Source organism: Rhinopithecus roxellana, chromosome 16, assembly GCF_007565055.1.
Source record: "Rhinopithecus roxellana isolate Shanxi Qingling chromosome 16, ASM756505v1, whole genome shotgun sequence".
NCBI classification, from domain to species: Eukaryota; Metazoa; Chordata; class Mammalia; order Primates; family Cercopithecidae; genus Rhinopithecus; species Rhinopithecus roxellana.
The window spans coordinates 111,220,066-111,239,303 of NC_044564.1; the positions used below are offsets into that span (position 1 = coordinate 111,220,066).

Here is a 19,238-nt window from a genome sequence, read left to right on the forward strand (position 1 = left end):
TTATGTGGAGAACAATGGTTCTGAATTCTTTGTAGAAAGAGCAACCGATTTGCCCCACCCTTTCCCATTTTCCAATGGAAAAGAATCTCTGATAAAGCTTTGATAAGCAACCAATGTAAACAAATTGTACTGCACTCTTTTACACATGATTTTATATTATCAAACAATGCCCTATAATGTAAAAACTGTACATTTTAATACTTACCCTGGTGGTAGATGCACACTATTTATACAGAGCACATTCAACAGACAGCATGTTACCAATGATGCGTGACTGTTTACGCATATTGGGGTGTGGGGGTGACTCCTGTCTATAATCACTGTAAGAGTATAGTTAGGAATAATTCTATGTGAACAAACTCAAGTCTTTAAGCCTAATTATTAAAAAATTACAGGTCAAGTACCATAAACTTGCCTATGTGCTGCAAGAGTAATCAAACAGATCTCTACAAACAATGATTTGTAATGAAAAGGCAAGAATAACATCAATAAAAACCATGGTCACCTGAACCCACACTGATGCTATATTGTCAACACAGAGTCTTTCCTGGAAGAGCAGGAATTCCAGGCTGATTGAACTTGTTCCTGGGCATGGAGCAGGGTGTCTACAGCACCAAATGACTCCTGGACTTCTCAATAGAATGGTGAATCAGGACCATTAGTGAAGTCTAACTTACTAATACTAAGTGTTGGTAATTTTTTTTTTTTTTTTTTTTTTTGAGGCGAAGTTTCACTCTCGTTGCCCAGACTGGAGTGCAGTGGCATGATCTCAGCCCACTGCAACCTCTGCCTCCTGGGCTCAAGCGATTCTCCTGCCTCAGCTTCCCGAGTAGCTGGGGTTATAGGCATATGCCACCACACCGGGCTAATTTTGTATTTTTAGTAGAGACAGGGTTTCTCTATGTCGGTCAGGCTGGTCTCGAACTCCCGACCTCAGGTGATACGCCCGCCTCGGCCTCCCAAAGTGCTGAGATTACAGGTGTGAGCCACTGTGCCCAGCCCAGTGTTGGTAATTTTTAAAGACTCATCTTGTAGGTTCATAATAAAATGCCCTTAATGCTGCATACAAATGAGAGTCTATGGATTTGTGCATCCTTTGCTCATAAGAGCTTCAGGGAGTCTGCTCCAAGCCTGCATTCCCTGGCTCTCAGTCATTAGAAGAGTTCTTTCCTTTCGCCTCGCTCACCCTGCCTGATGATATCAAATGAAATTCTGGACAGAGGTGATGCCAGTGAGCCAGGGAGCCAAAGAGCCAGGGCTTTACTCTGTGTTAGCTGGCTTCATAGCCGTTGCTCCTGCTCTTCCTTTGGTTGCTTACTGTTTCTGGGAAGAATTGGTCATGTGCCCTGCATCCTCACTGTGGTCTCCTCTGGTGACCACTGACCTGCCCACGGTCATGCTCACTGGTCCTCAGCCATGAGGCACAGGGTCGGTAACTGCTGCCGTCAGCCATCTAGGGACCATGTAAGTGGAACCTGAATCAAAATTATGCTCTCACATCTACCTCTCCTTGCTCTTCCTTTTAGGGAATTTCAACATGCTTTTTTCCTGAACTGTTTTCATTTCCCCTCTCAAAGCAGTAATTGCTGCCTCCAAACCATTGACCTGAAACAAAAGCTTTTTATTCCACTGTACCGTACTGTAGTACACTTGCAAATGTGGGATGTATGGTTTTTTTGTTTGTTTTGTTTTGTTTTGTTTTGTTTGTGAGACAGGGTCTCATTCTGTCACCCAGGCTGGAGTACAGTGGTGCGATCACAACTCGCTGCAGCCTTGACCTACATGGCTTAGGCGATCCTCCCACCTCAGCCTTCCCAAGTAGCTGGGACTACAGGCATGCACCACCACACCCAGCCAATTGTTTAATTTTTTGTAGAGACAAGGTCTCACTATGTTGCCCAAGCTGGTCTCCAACTCCTGGACTCAAGCAATCCTCCTGCCTCCCAAAGTTTTGGGATTACAGACATCAGCCACCGTGCCAACCTAGGGGCATATGATTTTTATAGCATTTGGAGATTATTGCTGAAGATGATTGGGAGTCATTAAAGAAGGGAGTAACTGAAGAAGAGGCATGACAATCTTTTTAAAACACTTTAATATGGACCAGATGTTAGGTGGCCTTAGAAAGTTTTTTAATTAAATTGCAGTTGCATAGAAAAATGTTCTTAATTTTTAGAGACTCCTACTGACATATTATTGGGTAAAATATGGTTGTTATTTACTTTAAAATCATTTGATGAAAAGTATATGGTAAAATATGGCAAAATGTTCATAATTGTTAAATCTAGATGAGATTACATGGTCATTCATTTTTAAATTTTTTTAATAATAGAAAATGATGTAGATATAAATCTCTTTGGGTGTTGGTCTAGAGGGAAGTAGGGAGCCAAGTTAGTGAGGAGGCGAAGGCAGTGATTCAGGCAGCGCTGGTGAAGGGTGAAGCTAAAACAGCACCACTGCAGAGGGAGAGGAGAGTGTGGACTGAAAAGTATCATCTTGTCTGTTGTCTTTCCGCACTCCCACAGTCCAAAGTGCTTCGGGAGAAATGGCTGCTGCAGGGCATACCCGCTGGAACTGCCGAAGAGGAGGAAGCCAGGAGGCGGCAGTCTGAAGAGGATGAGTTCAGAGTCAAGCAACTTGAAGATAACATTCAGAGGTAGGTGGATTCCAGCCAGGGAACCCCTGAGACAGTTTTTTGGTGCAGTAACCACTGCTCTCCTCTAGGTGGCCTTTCTCAATACTATTACCTTCTCCTGTACTTTACAATTTTCTTGCTAAACAAAACACATTGATGTTGTTTAAACTTTTCCACATGACCCAGAGTTATGACACAGAGTACTAATTAGTTTTTATTTTTATTTTTAACTTTTAAGTTTAGGTATACAAATACAGGTTTGTTACGTAGGTAAACTTGTGTCATGGGGATTTGTTGAACAAATTATTTCACCACCCAGGTATTAAGCCTAGTACCCGTTAGTCATTTTTCCTGATTCTCTCCCTCCTCCCTCCCTTCACCCTCTGAAAGGCCCCAGTGCGTATTGTTCCCTTCTATGTGTCCGTGCATTCTCATCATTAGTTCCCACTTGTAAGTGAGAATATGCAATATTTGGTTTTCTGTTCCTGTGTTAGTTTGCTAAGGATAATGGCCTCCACCTCTATCCATGTCCCTACAAAGGACATGATCGCATCCTTTTTTGTGGCTGCAGAGAATACTAATTATTGCATTGGGCTGTAATACAGCACAGTGATGGCTTCATGGGCCCATGAGGTGTTGTGAGCAGCTTGCCCCTTCAGGTGCTCCCTTTGAGTTCTTATATTAGCTTTGGGTCAGGTTGTTAGTTGTAATTGCTGCTGTAGTGAGTCTGTTTTCAAATTTGCTATATTTGGTCAATTCGAAATGGGAAAACTGTAGTCAACAGTCTTGGGATTAAAATGAAGAGTGTGGAGGTACTGAGTGAGAGCTCGTGGTTATGTGCCCGTGCTCTACAAATTCACTTTGCATTGTCTGCTTTCACTGCTCAGAAAGTGGTTTCTTTATGGTTCTCAACCAGGATCTGATCATTTCCATCTGGGAGATAAGCGACCTGTCTGTGGCCAATGACTGGTCAGGCTCACACAAGAGCAATAATGTAGGTTTTTACTTGGGAGCTATAGCCACACCAGGTCCCAGGACACCTAGCTAGAGAGATATGAGATAGGGATGGAAAGTGGTACACATAGATGCTTTAGAACCAAATCTATCCCTCCAACCCATCCCACCAAATTCTGCCTGAAATCTCACCATCTGGACCTTCATCTCTGTCTTCTGAGCTTATGAGCTCTCTCTCTCTCTCTGTCTTTTTTTTTTTTTTTAGGAGGAATCTCACTCTGTCGCCAGGCTGGAGTGCAGTGGCATGACCTCGGGTCACTGCAACCTCTGCCTCCTGAGTTCAAGCGATTCTCCTGCCTCAGCCTCCCTAGTAGCTGGGACTACAGGCACCCGCCACCACGCCCAGCTAATTTTTGTATTTTTAGTAGAGACAGGGTTTCACCATGTTGGCCAGGATGGTCTTGATCTCTTGACCTTGTGATCTGCCTGCCTCGGCCTCCCAAAGTGCTGGAATTATAGGCATGAACCACCGTACCCAGTATGAGCTCTTTTAAAATACAAAGGGTAATAGCTAAACTGCTACCAGCCACTTACAACCAACAGCAAATGAAGACTCTGAGAGCGCCTGTAATAGTGTCACTGAAGGGAAAAGCAAGCCGAGTAAATCCCAAAGGCATACTTCAGACTATGTCCCTACTTTGCTTAGGTCCTCATGCATTTTAAAGAGCTTTCAGAGCAGCTTGGCTAAACATTGTTTGTGAAGGAAACCAGCCAAGCAAAAGTTTGGAGGGTTTGTATATACATATACATATATATACTCACACACACCCGTGTACATGCACATGCTTTTTCTTAGAATACAAAGGATAAAGGCTAAACTGTTACCAACCATTTATATCATACATATGTATATCATATGCATATATATAGAGAGAGTAGGTGTTATTATAGACAGAAGGCAGAAAGGATTTGGAAAATAGGATAAAGTTAGTTACATGACCTTTCCTATTTTTCTTTTTGTTTCTTTTTTTAAAGACATAAGGTCTCACTCTGCTGTCCTGGCTGGACTGCAGTGGTGCAATCATAGCTCACTGCAGCCTCAAACTCCTGAACTTAAGCTCTCCTCCCACCTCAGCCTCTCAAATAGCTGGGAATAAAAGCTCATGCCACTGTGCCTGGCTTTTTTTTTTTTTGGTAGAGAAAGAGTCTCACTATGTTGCTTAGGCTGGTCTTGAACTCCTGGCTTCACGTGATTCTTCCCTCTCAGCCTCCCAAAGTGTTGGGATTACACATGGTCTTCCAATCAAATTGGCAGTTTAACCTTGGCTTGAATGCAAATATGTTGTTATTATGGTCCAATAGGTGGTAATTTGCACTTGTAGTATGAGCCATTGCATGGCTAGAGTTTTAAACTGAGACTCAGTTTTTGTCTAAATCGACCATTGGAATGAGGTGTTGCGAGTTAGGGGCTGGTTTATTGTTCAGGTGGTCATAATCATACTCAGAAAAAAATTGTTAAAGGTCTTTTTATTCTTTAAGTCAATGGAATAAAGAGCTCACTCGGCTGGGCTCGGTGGCTCAAGCCTGTAATCCCAGCACTTTGGGAGGCCAAGACGGGTGGATCGTGAGGTCAGGAGATCGAGACCATCCTGGCTAACACGGTGAAACCCCGTCTCTACTAAAAAAATACAAAAAAACTAGCCGAGCGAGGTGGCAGGTGCCTGTAGTCCCAGCTACTCGGGAGGCTGAGGCAGGAGAATGGCATGAACCCGGGAGGCAGAGCTTGCAGTGAGCTGAGATCCGGCCACTGCACTCCAGCCTGGGCAACAGAGCAAGACTGCGTCTAAAAAAAAAAAGAGCTCACTCAATGTATGCAGGCAGTCTTGCCCATTAAGAGCTGGAATCCCAAGCCAGAGGAAGTAAATCACAATAGCCCGCAGGGTTGGATGGTGAGGTCTGGATTCAGGGGCCATTTCTTCTGTCCTCATCATGACTTTGGGCCAAATGGGCACTGGATATGTGCTGGGATGAACTGTGCTCCCTGGAGCTGCTTTCTGTAGGAGCAGGACTGAGGTGAGCATCATTTCCTCTGCAGGGCCTCCTGAGGGAGGAGTTTCTTCCTACCCTGGAAGGCAGCTTCTGCTTCTCTTCATCTTGCTGGCATCTTCTCTACCACAATGTTTATTAGTGTCTTTAATCTTCAATCCCATAGGAAGAAAGAGCTGTTATCTCTCTTCCCATAAAGGACATTCAGTCACCTAAGACATTTCCCTGTAGTTGAACATAGCCTAGTTCTCGCTCATAGAATGACATTTGAATAGTTCTAAAGGCTCATTGCAAACATGAGCACCCCACAGTGTTACAAAGTCCCTGTGGATTGGCTGGCATGGCTCTGCTGATAGGGCTGAGCTCACCTAAGTGACTCCAAGCTGCATGTTGCCTGAGTCCACTCTTGTTTACCCTGCACTAACAGGCTAACCATGATGCCGTCTCTTTCTGGCAATGGGAGAGGTACAAGAGGACTGAACAGAAACAAGGCCGAGGCTCAGAACTGCCCACAAGCCATCTGCCAAACCAAGTCAACGAGCAAGCCCAAAACCAAGGGAGGAGACAGCCAGCCAACTTTTAGTGGAAGGAACACAGATCAGGGAAGGGTGAAGGATAGGGACAAATAATTCAGTCTTCCAGAAGCATGATTGTTGAAAACTTCAGGCATTCGGGAAAATGGACCGGCATTAGGGAAACTACAGAAAAACCATTTAAAAAGAAAGACGACTGGTTGGGCACGGTGGCCTATGCCTGTAATCCCAGCATTTTGGGAGGCCGAGGCAGGTGGATCACCTGAGATCAGGAGTTCAAGACCAGCCTGATTAACATGGCAAAACCCCATCTCTACTAAAAATACAAAAATTAGATCAGTGTGGTGATGGGCGCCTGTAATCCCAGCTACTCAGGAGGTTGAGGCACAAGAATCGCTTGAACCTGGGAAGCAGAGGTTGCAGTGAGCTGAGATCACGCCCCTGCACTCCAGCCTGGGCAACACAGTGATACTACATCTCAAAAAATAAAAATAAAAATAAAGAGGACTAACTAAAACAATGCAAGAATGCAGAGAGAAAGGAAGAAGAGAGTAAGAGAATATAAGTGACTTCAAGATCAAAGTTACGATCTGATCTTTATATAATAGGAATCTTGAAAAGTATAAGATCAGATACAGAACCATTAAATAAAGGAATTTTAAGGGAAACCTTTACTCAAAGCAAAACATTAATCTGTAGATCTTTAGATTTGGGCCCACTAGTCTAAGTCACCCCCAGCAATCAATTAGATTTTCCTAAAGAGATACATCAACTATTTGCAATCTATAAACTGTATTAGTACAGTTGTGCCCTGAAAGTATTTTCATCCTTGTTGTTGAACTAAGAATAGCTTGAAGACACTGAAGGAGAAATAGAGAATGGTAACCAAAGAACAAGGAACATTTCTACAAAAAAAGACTAAGGGAAATTGGGTCATTTAGTTTAGCTAACCAAAAGATAATGGTATCATAACTCAGAACTTCAGGTGTAGGTAGGATCTAGGTCATTCTTTAATTCTTTATGTGTAGGCCATTTTGAATACGGCAAAGACTTCCAATAAAGCATGCAAATTTCTACTTAGACAGATGTCTATTTCCCTAGGTACCTCCTAGAAGAAAGAACATAATCACCTTTTAATTCTAATTCTGTGATTCTTTACAGTGCCAGTAACTGTACAAGAAGTTCCAGGTTTACAGACATGTTTTTTTTCCAAAATGTTATTTATAAATTGGTGGTGGTTTGGAAGGGTGAATGTTGTTTTTCTGCCAGAATTATTATATGTGGTGCTTAGCTTTTGAGGGCAGCCCACAAAGAAGGAAGGAATAGAGGAAGGAAGGATGGAAAAATGTAACTAGAATATTAAACCCTGGGCATTAGAATCACTTGGGAAGGTTTTAAAAAATAGGAATTACCAGGCCTCATTCTAGGAAATTTGGATTTAGTGACCCAAGTAAGGAGTCCTGTAATCTGTTTTTTAAAAGGGCATTCCAGATAATTCTGTTGTATGGTCAGGTTCAAGAATGATTGCTGTAAATGGAAAAATTGATAGATCATAAATGAAATCCCATTTTTAATACCTAGAAACCCCCCAGGAGAGGGGGAAGTAAATCATGTTTATGAGAAAACTGGCTTCACACACAAGGATAAAGGACATCCCAACCCTTGATTCAGACTGTTTCTGAGCCTTCCTACTTTGACCCAAAGAAATGTGAAATCTGCTTTGGGGATTCCTGTAGGTGAGAGTAGCTTTGGCTTAGAACTGAAATCTCTCCTCCATAGGCCCCACAGTAGAGCCAAGCTTTCATTTGAAGTGGATTAGAAACAGCCTTGGTTTACCAGGCTAAGGATGATCCAGGTCGGGAAAACTGTCCACTTTACCAAAGGCCAGAAAATTCTACCATTCTTCTAAGATTTCTTGCTAAAATTCAAAGTAATGTGGTCTTGAAGAGGTGACACCAAAGCAGCTGCAAAGGAAGAGGAAAACCTGGCTGCCACCATGGAGAAATAGGTAGTCATTCTTTTGCACAGCTTTTCCCTGGGTAATGTCAGGAATATATTTTTGGCTCCCTGGAAACCAGAATTAAAATAGGCTAAATAACATTGGGATTGTTGAAAGCAAAATCTGTAGACGTTTCCTTTTTTGACTTTTTTGAATGTCCACATCTTCTGAATGCTTTGCTTCTTGTTGGAGTGACATATTGAGAAAGCCCAAGAGATTGTTTCTGGCTTGGGCCCATTGCCAGCCATTGTCCACGCCAGTACTGTGTGTGGTGGGTCCCTGGCGGCCACATGTGGACCTCAGATTGATACTCTTGGAGATTTTAGGTAGTTAGATCCACATAGCCCTGTTTACTTCATGTCTGTCCCAAGTATCAAGTCTTGTTCCTGGCCTTGTTACTTTCCCACTTAAGATTCTCTTTCATTTCACTGGGTTTTACTAAAGTGTTTAAAATATAGGGTTTTAAACTTCCTTTTATTAGTGAGAAATATCGGGAAAATTTGTCTCCCAACCTTATCAATTGGGGGCAGACCAACCTCAGTGAAGATGAGAAACTTCATGAGTATTAAATGAAAATGGGATGAGCTGTCACAAAGCCAGGGTATTAATTCTAGCTCTGTTGATCATTTGCTGTGTGACCTTGGGCAAGTCTTTCACTCTCTCCGGTCTCAGTTTCCTCATATCTTCAGTGAGAGATCTCTTAGGATCTTCCAGCTCTGGTATTCTGAGTTTCTCTAATTTGAGGAGTTGGTTAGAGATCTCTTTTCTCAACAATGTACCTGTGCCAAGAAATGTTACTGTTACAGAAGGAAGTGGTTTTGCAAACGGGTCAGAGTGGAGGAAAGAGGTTGAGTTCTCAAAAAGCAAAAGGCTAGGTATAAGTAACTGATTCATCACAGAGATGACTAATTCATCAGAACAGCTGTCTGTTCTAAAATATGTCATATCAAATATTCATTGAATAAAATATTGAAGTCTCAGTTGCTAACCTAGAGAGAGCCAAGCAGCTTTTAAAAAAAATCAGGATACAAGTGTACTCTTCTTTTCTGCATTGGACCTATACTTCTCTGAGTACCTGTGTGGGTCTCTGGCAAATACCAAAATTCACTTAATTTTCCACATTGTTAGGAGGCTTAAAGCCAAAGACGTAGAGACATCAGGCATAAGCATGTGTATCTTATCAAGCATCTGTATGTTATGTGGTGGGGTTTGGCAACCAAGAAGATGACAGTTACTTACAACTGTTCTAGAGAAGGCAACCACTGAAACGTTCATTGAAATCACGAAGGACGCTTGCTTGGGATTCATTGTGTTCTTCACATTTGCTATTTTTAACTTGTGATTCACTGTTCTTTTGAGCAGGGAGGGGAGCACTCCACAGTGGCATTCCACATCTGTGCACTTCCAGCCTGGGTCCCCATCCCATGTTCAGCCACATTTGGCAATGCAGCCCAATTATTGTTTCCATTCTTTTGCTTCCTTCCAAAATAAAACTATATATGCTATGTATACAGTAAACTACATAGTAGTGTCACTATATTGTGTAATATTTCCTGGTTTGTCACTCCCTTCTGGATAGTGGCCTAGCTTTTCTGCCTCCATTTAATTCATTAATTTTCTAATTTAAGCCTCATAATACTCCCATGAGGTAGTGATGATGATGGTGATGATGATGATGAGAGAAGAGACTCAAAGGAGGTGAAGTAACTTGTTGCCGCCCCTAAAAACATTCAATGGAAGAACATACAAGATGAATGAAAAATAATTAAAAAAATAAATAAGTGAAAGAGCAAGTATTTGAACTCAACTCTGCCTAATTCTAAAGCATGTTCTCAAAAATCTCAACAGAAGTTATTTTAAGCTAAAATTTTTTGAGACCTCTGATATTGAGTGAAATTACACTAACGTTCACCTCGTGATGTAGGAGGGACAGGTAATGTGATTCTCCCTCCTCAACCTCCACACACACTTCTTAAGAAGACGGTGCGTCGAATGCACCACGACCCTGGGAGGTGCCCGGTCTTCAGCCTATTGTGGTTGGTCATCGTGATGGTGAGACTGCCCCCTTCAGGTTCTTTCATGAAGTGCAGGTTTCATTTTAGGCTTGGCTCCCTTCTGTCTCTTTTGGAAGCCCTTTGTTCCTGATTGTACTTTCTAGCCTGTGTACAGTCTAAACCTCTGCTAGAAACAGTGTGTGCTTCTGAAAAGGGCTCCAGCATAGCAAACTCACTAGAAAGCCAGACCTCAGAGCTTGACCAAACTTGGTTGGAGTCCTAGTTCTGTATTTACAAGTTGTTTGATCTTGGACAAGCCATGTAAACTCTCTGAACTTAAGTGTCCTCACCTGTACATTGGGGAAAACTATACCCACCTTCCAGTGCTGTTGTAATGTGTAGAGGTCAGATGTGTTTGTGAAGTGCCAAGAACAGCAGGCTGTCAGTAAGAACAGTGCTGTTGGCTGGGCACGGTGGCTCATGCCGGTAATCCCAGCACTTTGGGAGGCCGAGGCAGATGGATCACCTGAGGTCAGAAGTTCGAGACCACCCTGGCCAACATGGTGAAACCTCGTCTCTACTAAAAATACAAAAAAATTAGCCAGGCATGGTTGCAAGCGCTTGTAATCCCAGTTACTCAGGAGGCTGAGGCAGGAGAATCACTTGAACCCGGGAGGCAGAGGTTGCAGTGAGCTGAGATCGTGCCATTGCACTACAGCCTGGGCATCAAGAGCAAAACTTTGCCTCTAAAAAAAAGAATAGTGCTGTTGTTATTGTTGTTTCTTCCATCCCCCTAGAACAGGGTTTCTTAACAGCTGTGCTATTGACATTTAGGGCTGGACAGTTATTTGTCGTGAGTGGCTGTCTTGAGTATTGCAAGATATTTAGTAGCATCCCTGGCCTCTGCCCAATGGTTTCCAGGGGCACCATCACCCTTTCACAGTCATTATAATAAAACATGTCTCCAGACATTGCTGAATGTTGCCTTGGGGGACAAAATCTCTCTGAATTGAGAACTACTGCTCAAAAGCCTGGCCTTATGTGTATTGATACTAAGATGAAAATCTCACCACCAAGTAGTTTCATAATACAGAACCCTAAAAAGATTTGTGAAGATAACATTAGTGATTCTCAGTGCAAAATGACAAAGTGTTTCAGTTGCTTGAAAATATAGGGTTTCTCTTAAGCACTGAGCCATGAAAGTCTGTTCAGAGTTAAAAAGAAATAGTTGCTTTTTTGGTTTTTACATTCAATATTATGCTGCTTTTGCAAAGGCAATAACTTTATGACAGTTCATAAAACCATAGAATCTTAGAGTATGCATAACTGACATGTTATGTGGATCAACTCCTATCTAATTCTTGAATTTGCAATGAACATAATGAGTGGGAGTCAAAAAACAGTGTCTCCCCAAAGCCTGAAAGTGACAGGAAACTCATTTACTTGCAAAATAAAACCCAAGTCTATACTGGAACAACTGTCATTATTACAGAGGATCCTTCTTTGGGGTGAAAGTTTTGTTCCCTGCAGCTCCTATCCGCTCTCTGATCCCTGCCCTATCCTCCAAGGACCACACAGAAAAAGCCCTCTTTGCTGACTGAAAAAAATCTAGATGCTTGGGGTTTGTGGTCAGCTTTGGAAGCTGGCACAGGTAAGGGAGGAAACACTCTTAAATTGCAGTCCAGCAGTTCAACATTTCATGTGTGTTACTTAGCAACAGTAGCAGAACGCCTGCCAGATGTACCAGAGTCATCGTGCCTCACTCAGGTTTTGTAGGATCCATTATAATCACCTCATTATTGGTCTGGTAAATTGGATTTAAAGTGCCCAAAACTATGAAAACAGTAGGAGAATTTCTTCCATACACCAAGGCCATGTAAGAGCCATATTTGGGAAATGCATGCATTTTCCAGGCCTCAGAATAATTGCTGCAATGGAAGGAATGCTGCAAAGTCAACTTTTTTGGTAGCCAGTTCTAGGCTTTTTGGCCTATGATTGCCACACCCCAAGTTTTCTCTCTACAAAAAGCTTTGATAATAGTCTTTTTCCAATTTTAGGTCACCTTGCATAGCCCCTTTAGCTTGTAACGTGGTCATTTCCAACCCTTCTACATTCTTGATGGAATGAAAACATCAAGCCTCCTGCTGACATACTCTTCCACAGCTTTCATGAAATATGCATTTGGAAGGCAGCAGACTAGACAGTGTCTCAGTCCTTTCCAGCGATCTTCCAGCATGGAGGTCTTATTTGGTACCTCCATCACAAAGGCCTGGAGCCAAGATGATCTCTTGAGCACAATCCCCACTTCGTGTTTCCCCTTTTCACTGTGTAGACCACAGGGAAGAGTACTGTGGGACCTGAGGCTGCTTGATGCTCATCAAGGCCTGCTTCCTCCAGCCTTCCCAGCTTCTCTTTCCCTCAGGTCTAGGCGTGGAGCCCTCCAGGACAGCGAATGGGTGACAAAATACACAAGCCATCTCTGAGTATGGGATTTTGGCCCCTTAGCAAATGCATGCAAGGATGCTAGAAAAAATACTCATCTTCCTTCTGCTATCCTAAAACCAACTTCCGACATCAAGAATTTTTTTGGATCTCTCACCCAAAGGTATAAACCTTAACAGTGGGAAATGCAGGCCAGGTGAGAGGAAAGGGTTACATACTAAGAGATGACTTAGATTTAGGTAGGTGGATCAGGAGAAGTCTGCCTGCATCCTAGTTCCCGTCCTTGTTTTGGGAAACTCTTTCTAGCATAGTTGGAGTACATGTTCAGTTAAACTTGCAAAGTGAAAAATGAGGGAATGGAGGCCTAAATGTGACTCACCTGAGGCCACACACAGAGTGAGGAGATGGCAGTGTGCTTCCTGCTGAAGCATCTCCCACATCTCTGCCAAGCCTTTTTATCTCCTTTGAAACAGAATCTCTAATGGAATAAACCACTCCAGGGATCCTAGAGTCTTGTATTTGTTCCTCTTATGCAGAAAGGCAAAGGAAAAAAATTAAATAATATCCGAATACCGCCTAGTACACAGAGAGTACCTATGAAATTACAGGGACACTGAGCCAGCAAAGAATGTCCCCCTGGCCAGGGTGCCTGGAGGAAGACTTTTAAGCATTACCATGCTGTGCAGCATGGGGCTGCCAGCTTGACCAGATTCTAACTGGAAGGATCAGACATCTTTAAAGACCATTAGCATTCAGGGCCATTGCTGGGCCACATGGCTCCTTTGTGCAATTAGAAAATGCAGTTCCGGCCGGGCGCGGTGGCTCAAGCCTGTAATCCCAGCACTTTGGGAGGCCGAGACGAGTGGATCACGAGGTCAGGAGATCGAGACCATCCTGGCTAACACGGTGAAACCCCGTCTCTACTAAAAAAATACAAAAAACTAGCTGGGTGAGGTGGCGGGCGCCTGTAGTCCCAGCTACTCGGGAGGCTGAGGCAGGAGAATGGCCTACACCTGGGAGGCGGAGCTTGCAGTGAGCTGAGATCCGGCCACTGCACTCCAGCCTGGGTGACAAAGCGAGACTCCGTCTCAAAAAAAAAAAAAAAAAAAAAAGAAAAGAAAATGCAGTTCCACAGGGTAGGCACCACTTAGACAGCCACTGGCTGGACTTCAGCCTCCTTTGTTCCCTTGGCTGGCATCTTGGGTAATAACAATCTGTACAAGCATGCACCATGGCCCCCCTGGCTTCTTGGTCTCCATGTACCTCCTTCTTGTTGGTCATTAAGGTTATGCCATTTTCCCCCCATTATTAAGTAATGTCAGGTAAGGCCTGAGGAGATGGAGATGAAGATTTTTACAGGTTGCAGGGGAACACTGACGTGCCACTCATCGTTTTGTGTGTGTGTGTGTGTGTGAGACAGAGTCTCACTCACTCTGTTGCCAGGCTGGAGTGCACTGGCGCAATCTCAGCTCACTGCAACCTCCATCTCCTGGGTTCAAGCGATTCTCTCCTGTTTCAGCCTCCTGAATAATTGGGATTACAGGCACCCACCACCATGCCAGGCTAATTTTTGTATTTTTAGTAGAGATGGGGTTCCACCATGTCGGCCAGGCTGGACTTGAACTCTTGACCTCAAGTGATCTGCCCACCTTGGCCTCCCAAAATGCTGGGATTACAGGTGTGAGTCCCCGCACCTGGCCATCACCCATCAATTTTTAAATGGTGGAATGGCTCCCATGGTGGATGTTATGAAAGGGTCTATGGGTGCATATGAAAGGAAGTGATCATTACTACTCAGTCCAGGTAAAACTCCCTGGATGGAGGGTGAAGACAGTGTGGTTTGAGTTGTTAGGTAAATGTTTCCTTATCATTTTTCATTATATGTTACATTTACATTCTGTTCATCCCTAAGATATAACTCCCTAAGATTACATCTCTCAGATGTAAACTCCACCAGAGTAAGGACTGTCTTGGTTACCTACTGTAGTCATTTCCTGAGACTGGTATAACACATTTCCACACAGTGGGTGGCTTAAAACAGTTCCAGAGGCCAGAAGTCCAAAATCAAGATACTGGCAGGGCTCTGCTTTCCCCAGAACGTCTAGAGGCAAATCCTTCCTTGCCTCTCTCAGCTCAGTGGGTCCAGACATTCCTTGGCTTGTGGCTGTGTCACTTTAATCTCTGCCTTCGTCTTCACATGGGCTTCTCCTCTTCTCTCTGTGTCTTCTCCTTTGTCTCTTATAAAGACCCCTATCACTGCATTTAGGGCCCTCCTAAATAATTCAGGATGATCTCATCTCAAGATCCTTAGATTAATTACATCTACACAGACCCTTTTATCCACATTAGGTCATATTCATAGGTTCTGGGGGTTAGGATGTGGACATATCTTTTTGGGGGTCATCATTCAGTGTACTATATCTGAGTGCCTAGATTATTGTTTGGCACCTACGAGGTTGCTCAAAAAATAGTTTTCAATTTGATGTATCTGTATCAGCCTTAGTTCATTGATAGGATTGCCATGAGGTTCAGAAACCACCATTTATATCCAGAGATGGTGTAAGGCAATGGTTAAGGGCATGAACATCCACATAATACTTACTGAGTTCAAGTTCAGAATCTCTGCTTGCTGCCTGTATAATTTGAGGCAAGCCTCTCTCTACTTCAGTTTCTTCTTCTATAAAAAGAAATAATAATAATAATAAAGATCAACTTTATGGGGGGGGTGAGTATTAAGTCAATATATGCAAAGAGTACCTGGAACTGTCTTGGACTTGGTGCCCAATAGGTTTTGACTTTTATTATAAAAATAAAAGAATGATACGACAATGTACAATATATAAACAATCTCAAATTGTTTGATTTTATCAGACTCCCTCTCCACTTTCAGAAACAACTGAGAGGGGTGTCACTGCCCTGAGATTAGCATGGCATTCCAGACCTCAACCTTGGCTGAGCATCCAGGTCCAAGGGTGCGTTGGAGGGGTACACCTCACCTTTGCAGTCCAGAGCAGAGGAAGGCAGGGAGGCTAGGAGTGCAGCACTGAGAGAGGAGTGGCCACTGCCTAACAAGGCCAAGAAGCATCCCATCTTCATGGCAGCTGTCAAGTTCCTTCCTGCCCTGGGAACAGCTCTAATCTGTCTGTTTACCACCTACCTGCTGGCCTTCAGCAGGAATTTCAGGACTGCTGGGCCTATGAGCTAAAGTAGAGGATGAAAAAGAACAAATCCAAAGGCAGAAGAAGTAGGAGAATATGATAGATGGATTTGAGAAGAATCCAGACCAATTGTGGGCAGACCAAGTTGAATAGGGTGAGAGGCTAGGCTTATCTCAGCAGGAGTTTTGTTTTGTTTTTGAGACAGTCTCACTCCGTCGCCCAGGCTGGAGTGCAGTGGTGAGATCTCAGCTCACTGCAACCTCTGCCTCCTGGGTTCAAGTGATTCTCTCATGCCTTAGCCTCCAGAGTGGCTGGGATTACAGTTGTGTGCCACTACACCCAGCTAATTTTTGTATTAACACCATAGAGATGAGGTTTCACTATGTTGGCCAGGGTAGTCTTGAACTCCTGACCTCAAAGTGATCCACCAACCTCAGCCTCCCAAAGTGCTGGGATTACAGGCATGAGGACTGTACCCAACCATCTCAGCAGGTTATTTAAAAAAAAAAAAATATTTAGCCTTTGATGAGAACACATGGACACACAGTGGGGACAAACACTGGAGCCTGTCGAGGGAGCTGCAGGGAGGGAGATCATCAGGAAGAATAGCTAATACTTAGGTGGTGAGTTGATCTGTGCAGCAAACCACCATGGCACATGTTCACCTATGTAACAAACCTGCACGGAATTTAAAATAAAAGTTAATAAGTTCACTTTTCTGCTTTCCAGTTGCTTATTTAAAAAAAAAAAAAAAAAAAGGCATCCGGCCAGGTGCAGTGGCTCATGCCATGCCTGTAATCCCAGTATTTTGGGAGGCTGAGGCGAGTGGATCACCTAGGTCAGGAGTTTGAGACCAGCCTGGCCAACATGGTGAAACTCCTCTCTACTAAAAATACAAACACTTAGCTGGGCATGGTGGCGGGCATCTGTAATCCCAGCTACTCAGGAGTCTGAGGCAGGAAGAATTTCTTGTACCCAGGAGGCAGAGGTTACAGTCAGCCGAGATTGCACCATTGCACTCCAGCCTGGGCAACAGAGTGAGACTCTGTCTAAACAAACAAAGAAAAGCATCTCAGTTGTCTAAGTGATGCCCTGCTCAAGTCCATAGGGGACTTGCTTTATTACAGAAAAATGGCCAAACCCAGTAATACTCAAAGTATGGTCCAGGGACTGCTTCTGGTCAGACAACTGTTTATTACCAGTCTGTGACAAAGACAGAAATTGCCAGTAAGGTGTTTAGAAACTTTAACAGCAATATGATATCCCAGTGGGTGATCAGTGGACCCATCATACTGAGTAGGGTGGGGACAAGTTTGAGTGTCACTGCACTCACGTGGTGAGCTGCATGTGTCACGGGCTGAGTGCTAGTATTGGTCTGTGATGGATTGGGGTCAGACCCTTGTCCATGACCATAAAATCTTGAGCAATATTGCAGCAAGCCAAATGGCAAAGATGTCTATGTGCCCCAAGACCACACTTTTTTTGCCTACATTTTTTTTTTTTTTTTTTTAAGAGAAACACGGCCTCACTATGTTGCCCAGGCTGGTCTTGAACTCCTAGGCTCAAGCAATCCTCCCATCTTGGCTTCCCAAAGTGCTGGGATTATAAGCATGAGCCACTGCACCAAGCCTCCCTAAATGTTTAAATCTTGTCATTGCCACCATTTTGCAACACTTACCTTTGGATCTAGAAAAGAATTTAGAGTCCTTCTACTAGGCCTATCCCCACACCACTTCCCATTTTAGAAGTGAAGAACCTGAGGTCAGGACAGGCCACAGGACTCTCAGAATGATGCAGCCAGTCAGTAATCTTCCTGGCACAAAACCCAGTGTTCTTTCAAAGCTACCATTTGTTTCCTGTATCTTATGCAAAAGAACATCTCAGCCCATGACAGGGAATCACAGATTCCAAATGAGTGCCCTCAGAATGATTGGTTTCCTTGAAAGCAGCTGTTTCATAAACGTGACTTCAGGGGGATCTCAGGCCTTTCCATCCAGTGGAGTCTGCTGGTCTTGGGGCTGCTCTGTTAAGCAAAGGATGGGAACCTAAGGTACTGACATTTTAATATTAGCCATAGAGATGTCTTGGTTTGTAATCTAGAGAAAATCAGTCAGTGTCCCAGCTGAATCTGTAAATAGGAATGAGAATAAGATTTGCTCTCCCTCGGGACATCCTAAGAATTTTTGTCAGGCTAGAAGAGGCGGCCTGGAGAGATTTATTTGATCTGGGAAAGCAGAAGTCAAACTTGGCTTTTCATTCTGTAAGATCTGCTATGGTTAAAATATGGTCAGAGGGCTCATTCAGCCTCCTACTTCAGGTTGAACTATACTTACTTTCTCTTACTTTTAAAGAAGGAAGGGAGATTCTGTAAATGAGTGGCTTTTCTTTTAGTCAGTGCTGTCATACGCCATGACAATATTGTATTAGTTTGTTCTCACAGTGCTAATAAAGACATACCTGAGACTGGGTAATTTATAATGGAAAGAAGTTTAATTGACTCACAGTTTAGCATGCCTGGGGAGGTTTCAGGAAACTTACAATCATGGCAGAAGGGGAAGCAAACACGGCCTTCTTCACATGGCAGCAGCAAGGAGAAGTGCCAAGCATAAGGGGGAAAATCTCCTTATGGCTCATGCCTGTAATCCCAGCACTTTAGGAGGTTGAGGTGGTTGGATCACTTGAGGTCAGGAGTTCAAGACCAGCCTGGCCAACATGATGAAACCCTGTCTCTACTGAAAATACAAAAAAGTAGCTGGGCATGGTGGCAGGCGCCTGTAATCCCAGCTACTTGACAGGCTGAAGCAGGAGAATCTCTTGAACCTGGGAGGTGGAGGTTGCAGTGAGCTGAAATCACACCATTGCACTCCAGCTTTGGCAACAAGAGTGAAACTCCATCTCAAAAAAAAATTTAGAAAAAAAGAAAAAGAAACCATCAGATCTCATGAGAACTCACTCACTATCACAAGAATAGCATGAGTGTAACCGCTCCCATGATTCAATTACCTCCCCACCAGGTCCCTCCTATGACACATGGGGATTGTGAGAACTATAATTCAAGATGAGATTTGGGTGGGGACACAACAAAACCATATCAAATATTAATGGATTCTGGCAGGGAGGAAGCATGGCTTCATACTGGTGGTGAGTCAGAAGGGGCATCTTCATATTTCAAGGAAGGTGGCACTTAGATTCCAAGTGTGTCCTGTGTGCAGTGGAGTCAGATGCAGCTCTAATAAAGAACATTATTCAGGCCAGCCACGGTGGCTCATGCCTGTAGTCCTAATGTGTTGACAGCCTGAGGTGTGAAGATTGCTTGAGCCCAGGAGTTCAAGACCAGCCTGGGCAACACAGTGAGACCTCATCTCTACAAAAAATACTAAAATTAGCCAAGCACAGTGATGTGTGCCTGTTGTCCCAGCTACTCGGGAGGCTGAAGTGCGAGGATCACTTAAGCCCAGGAGTTGGAGTCTGCAGTGA

At 43.6% G+C, this 19,238-nt stretch overlaps 1 protein-coding gene across 6 annotated transcripts in view; it reads left to right on the top strand.

Moving 5' to 3' along the window:
• Positions 1–19,238, top strand: part of PALM2AKAP2 (PALM2 and AKAP2 fusion) — a 554,929-nt gene that overhangs the window by 264,504 nt on the left and 271,187 nt on the right. For all 6 annotated transcript variants that reach the window (XM_010365583.2, XM_010365579.2, XM_010365578.2 and 3 more), the window contains one exon: positions 2,526–2,656. In XM_010365583.2, coding sequence (XP_010363885.1) covers positions 2,526–2,656 — 131 coding nt within the window. The remainder of the gene's footprint in view (positions 1–2,525; positions 2,657–19,238) is intronic.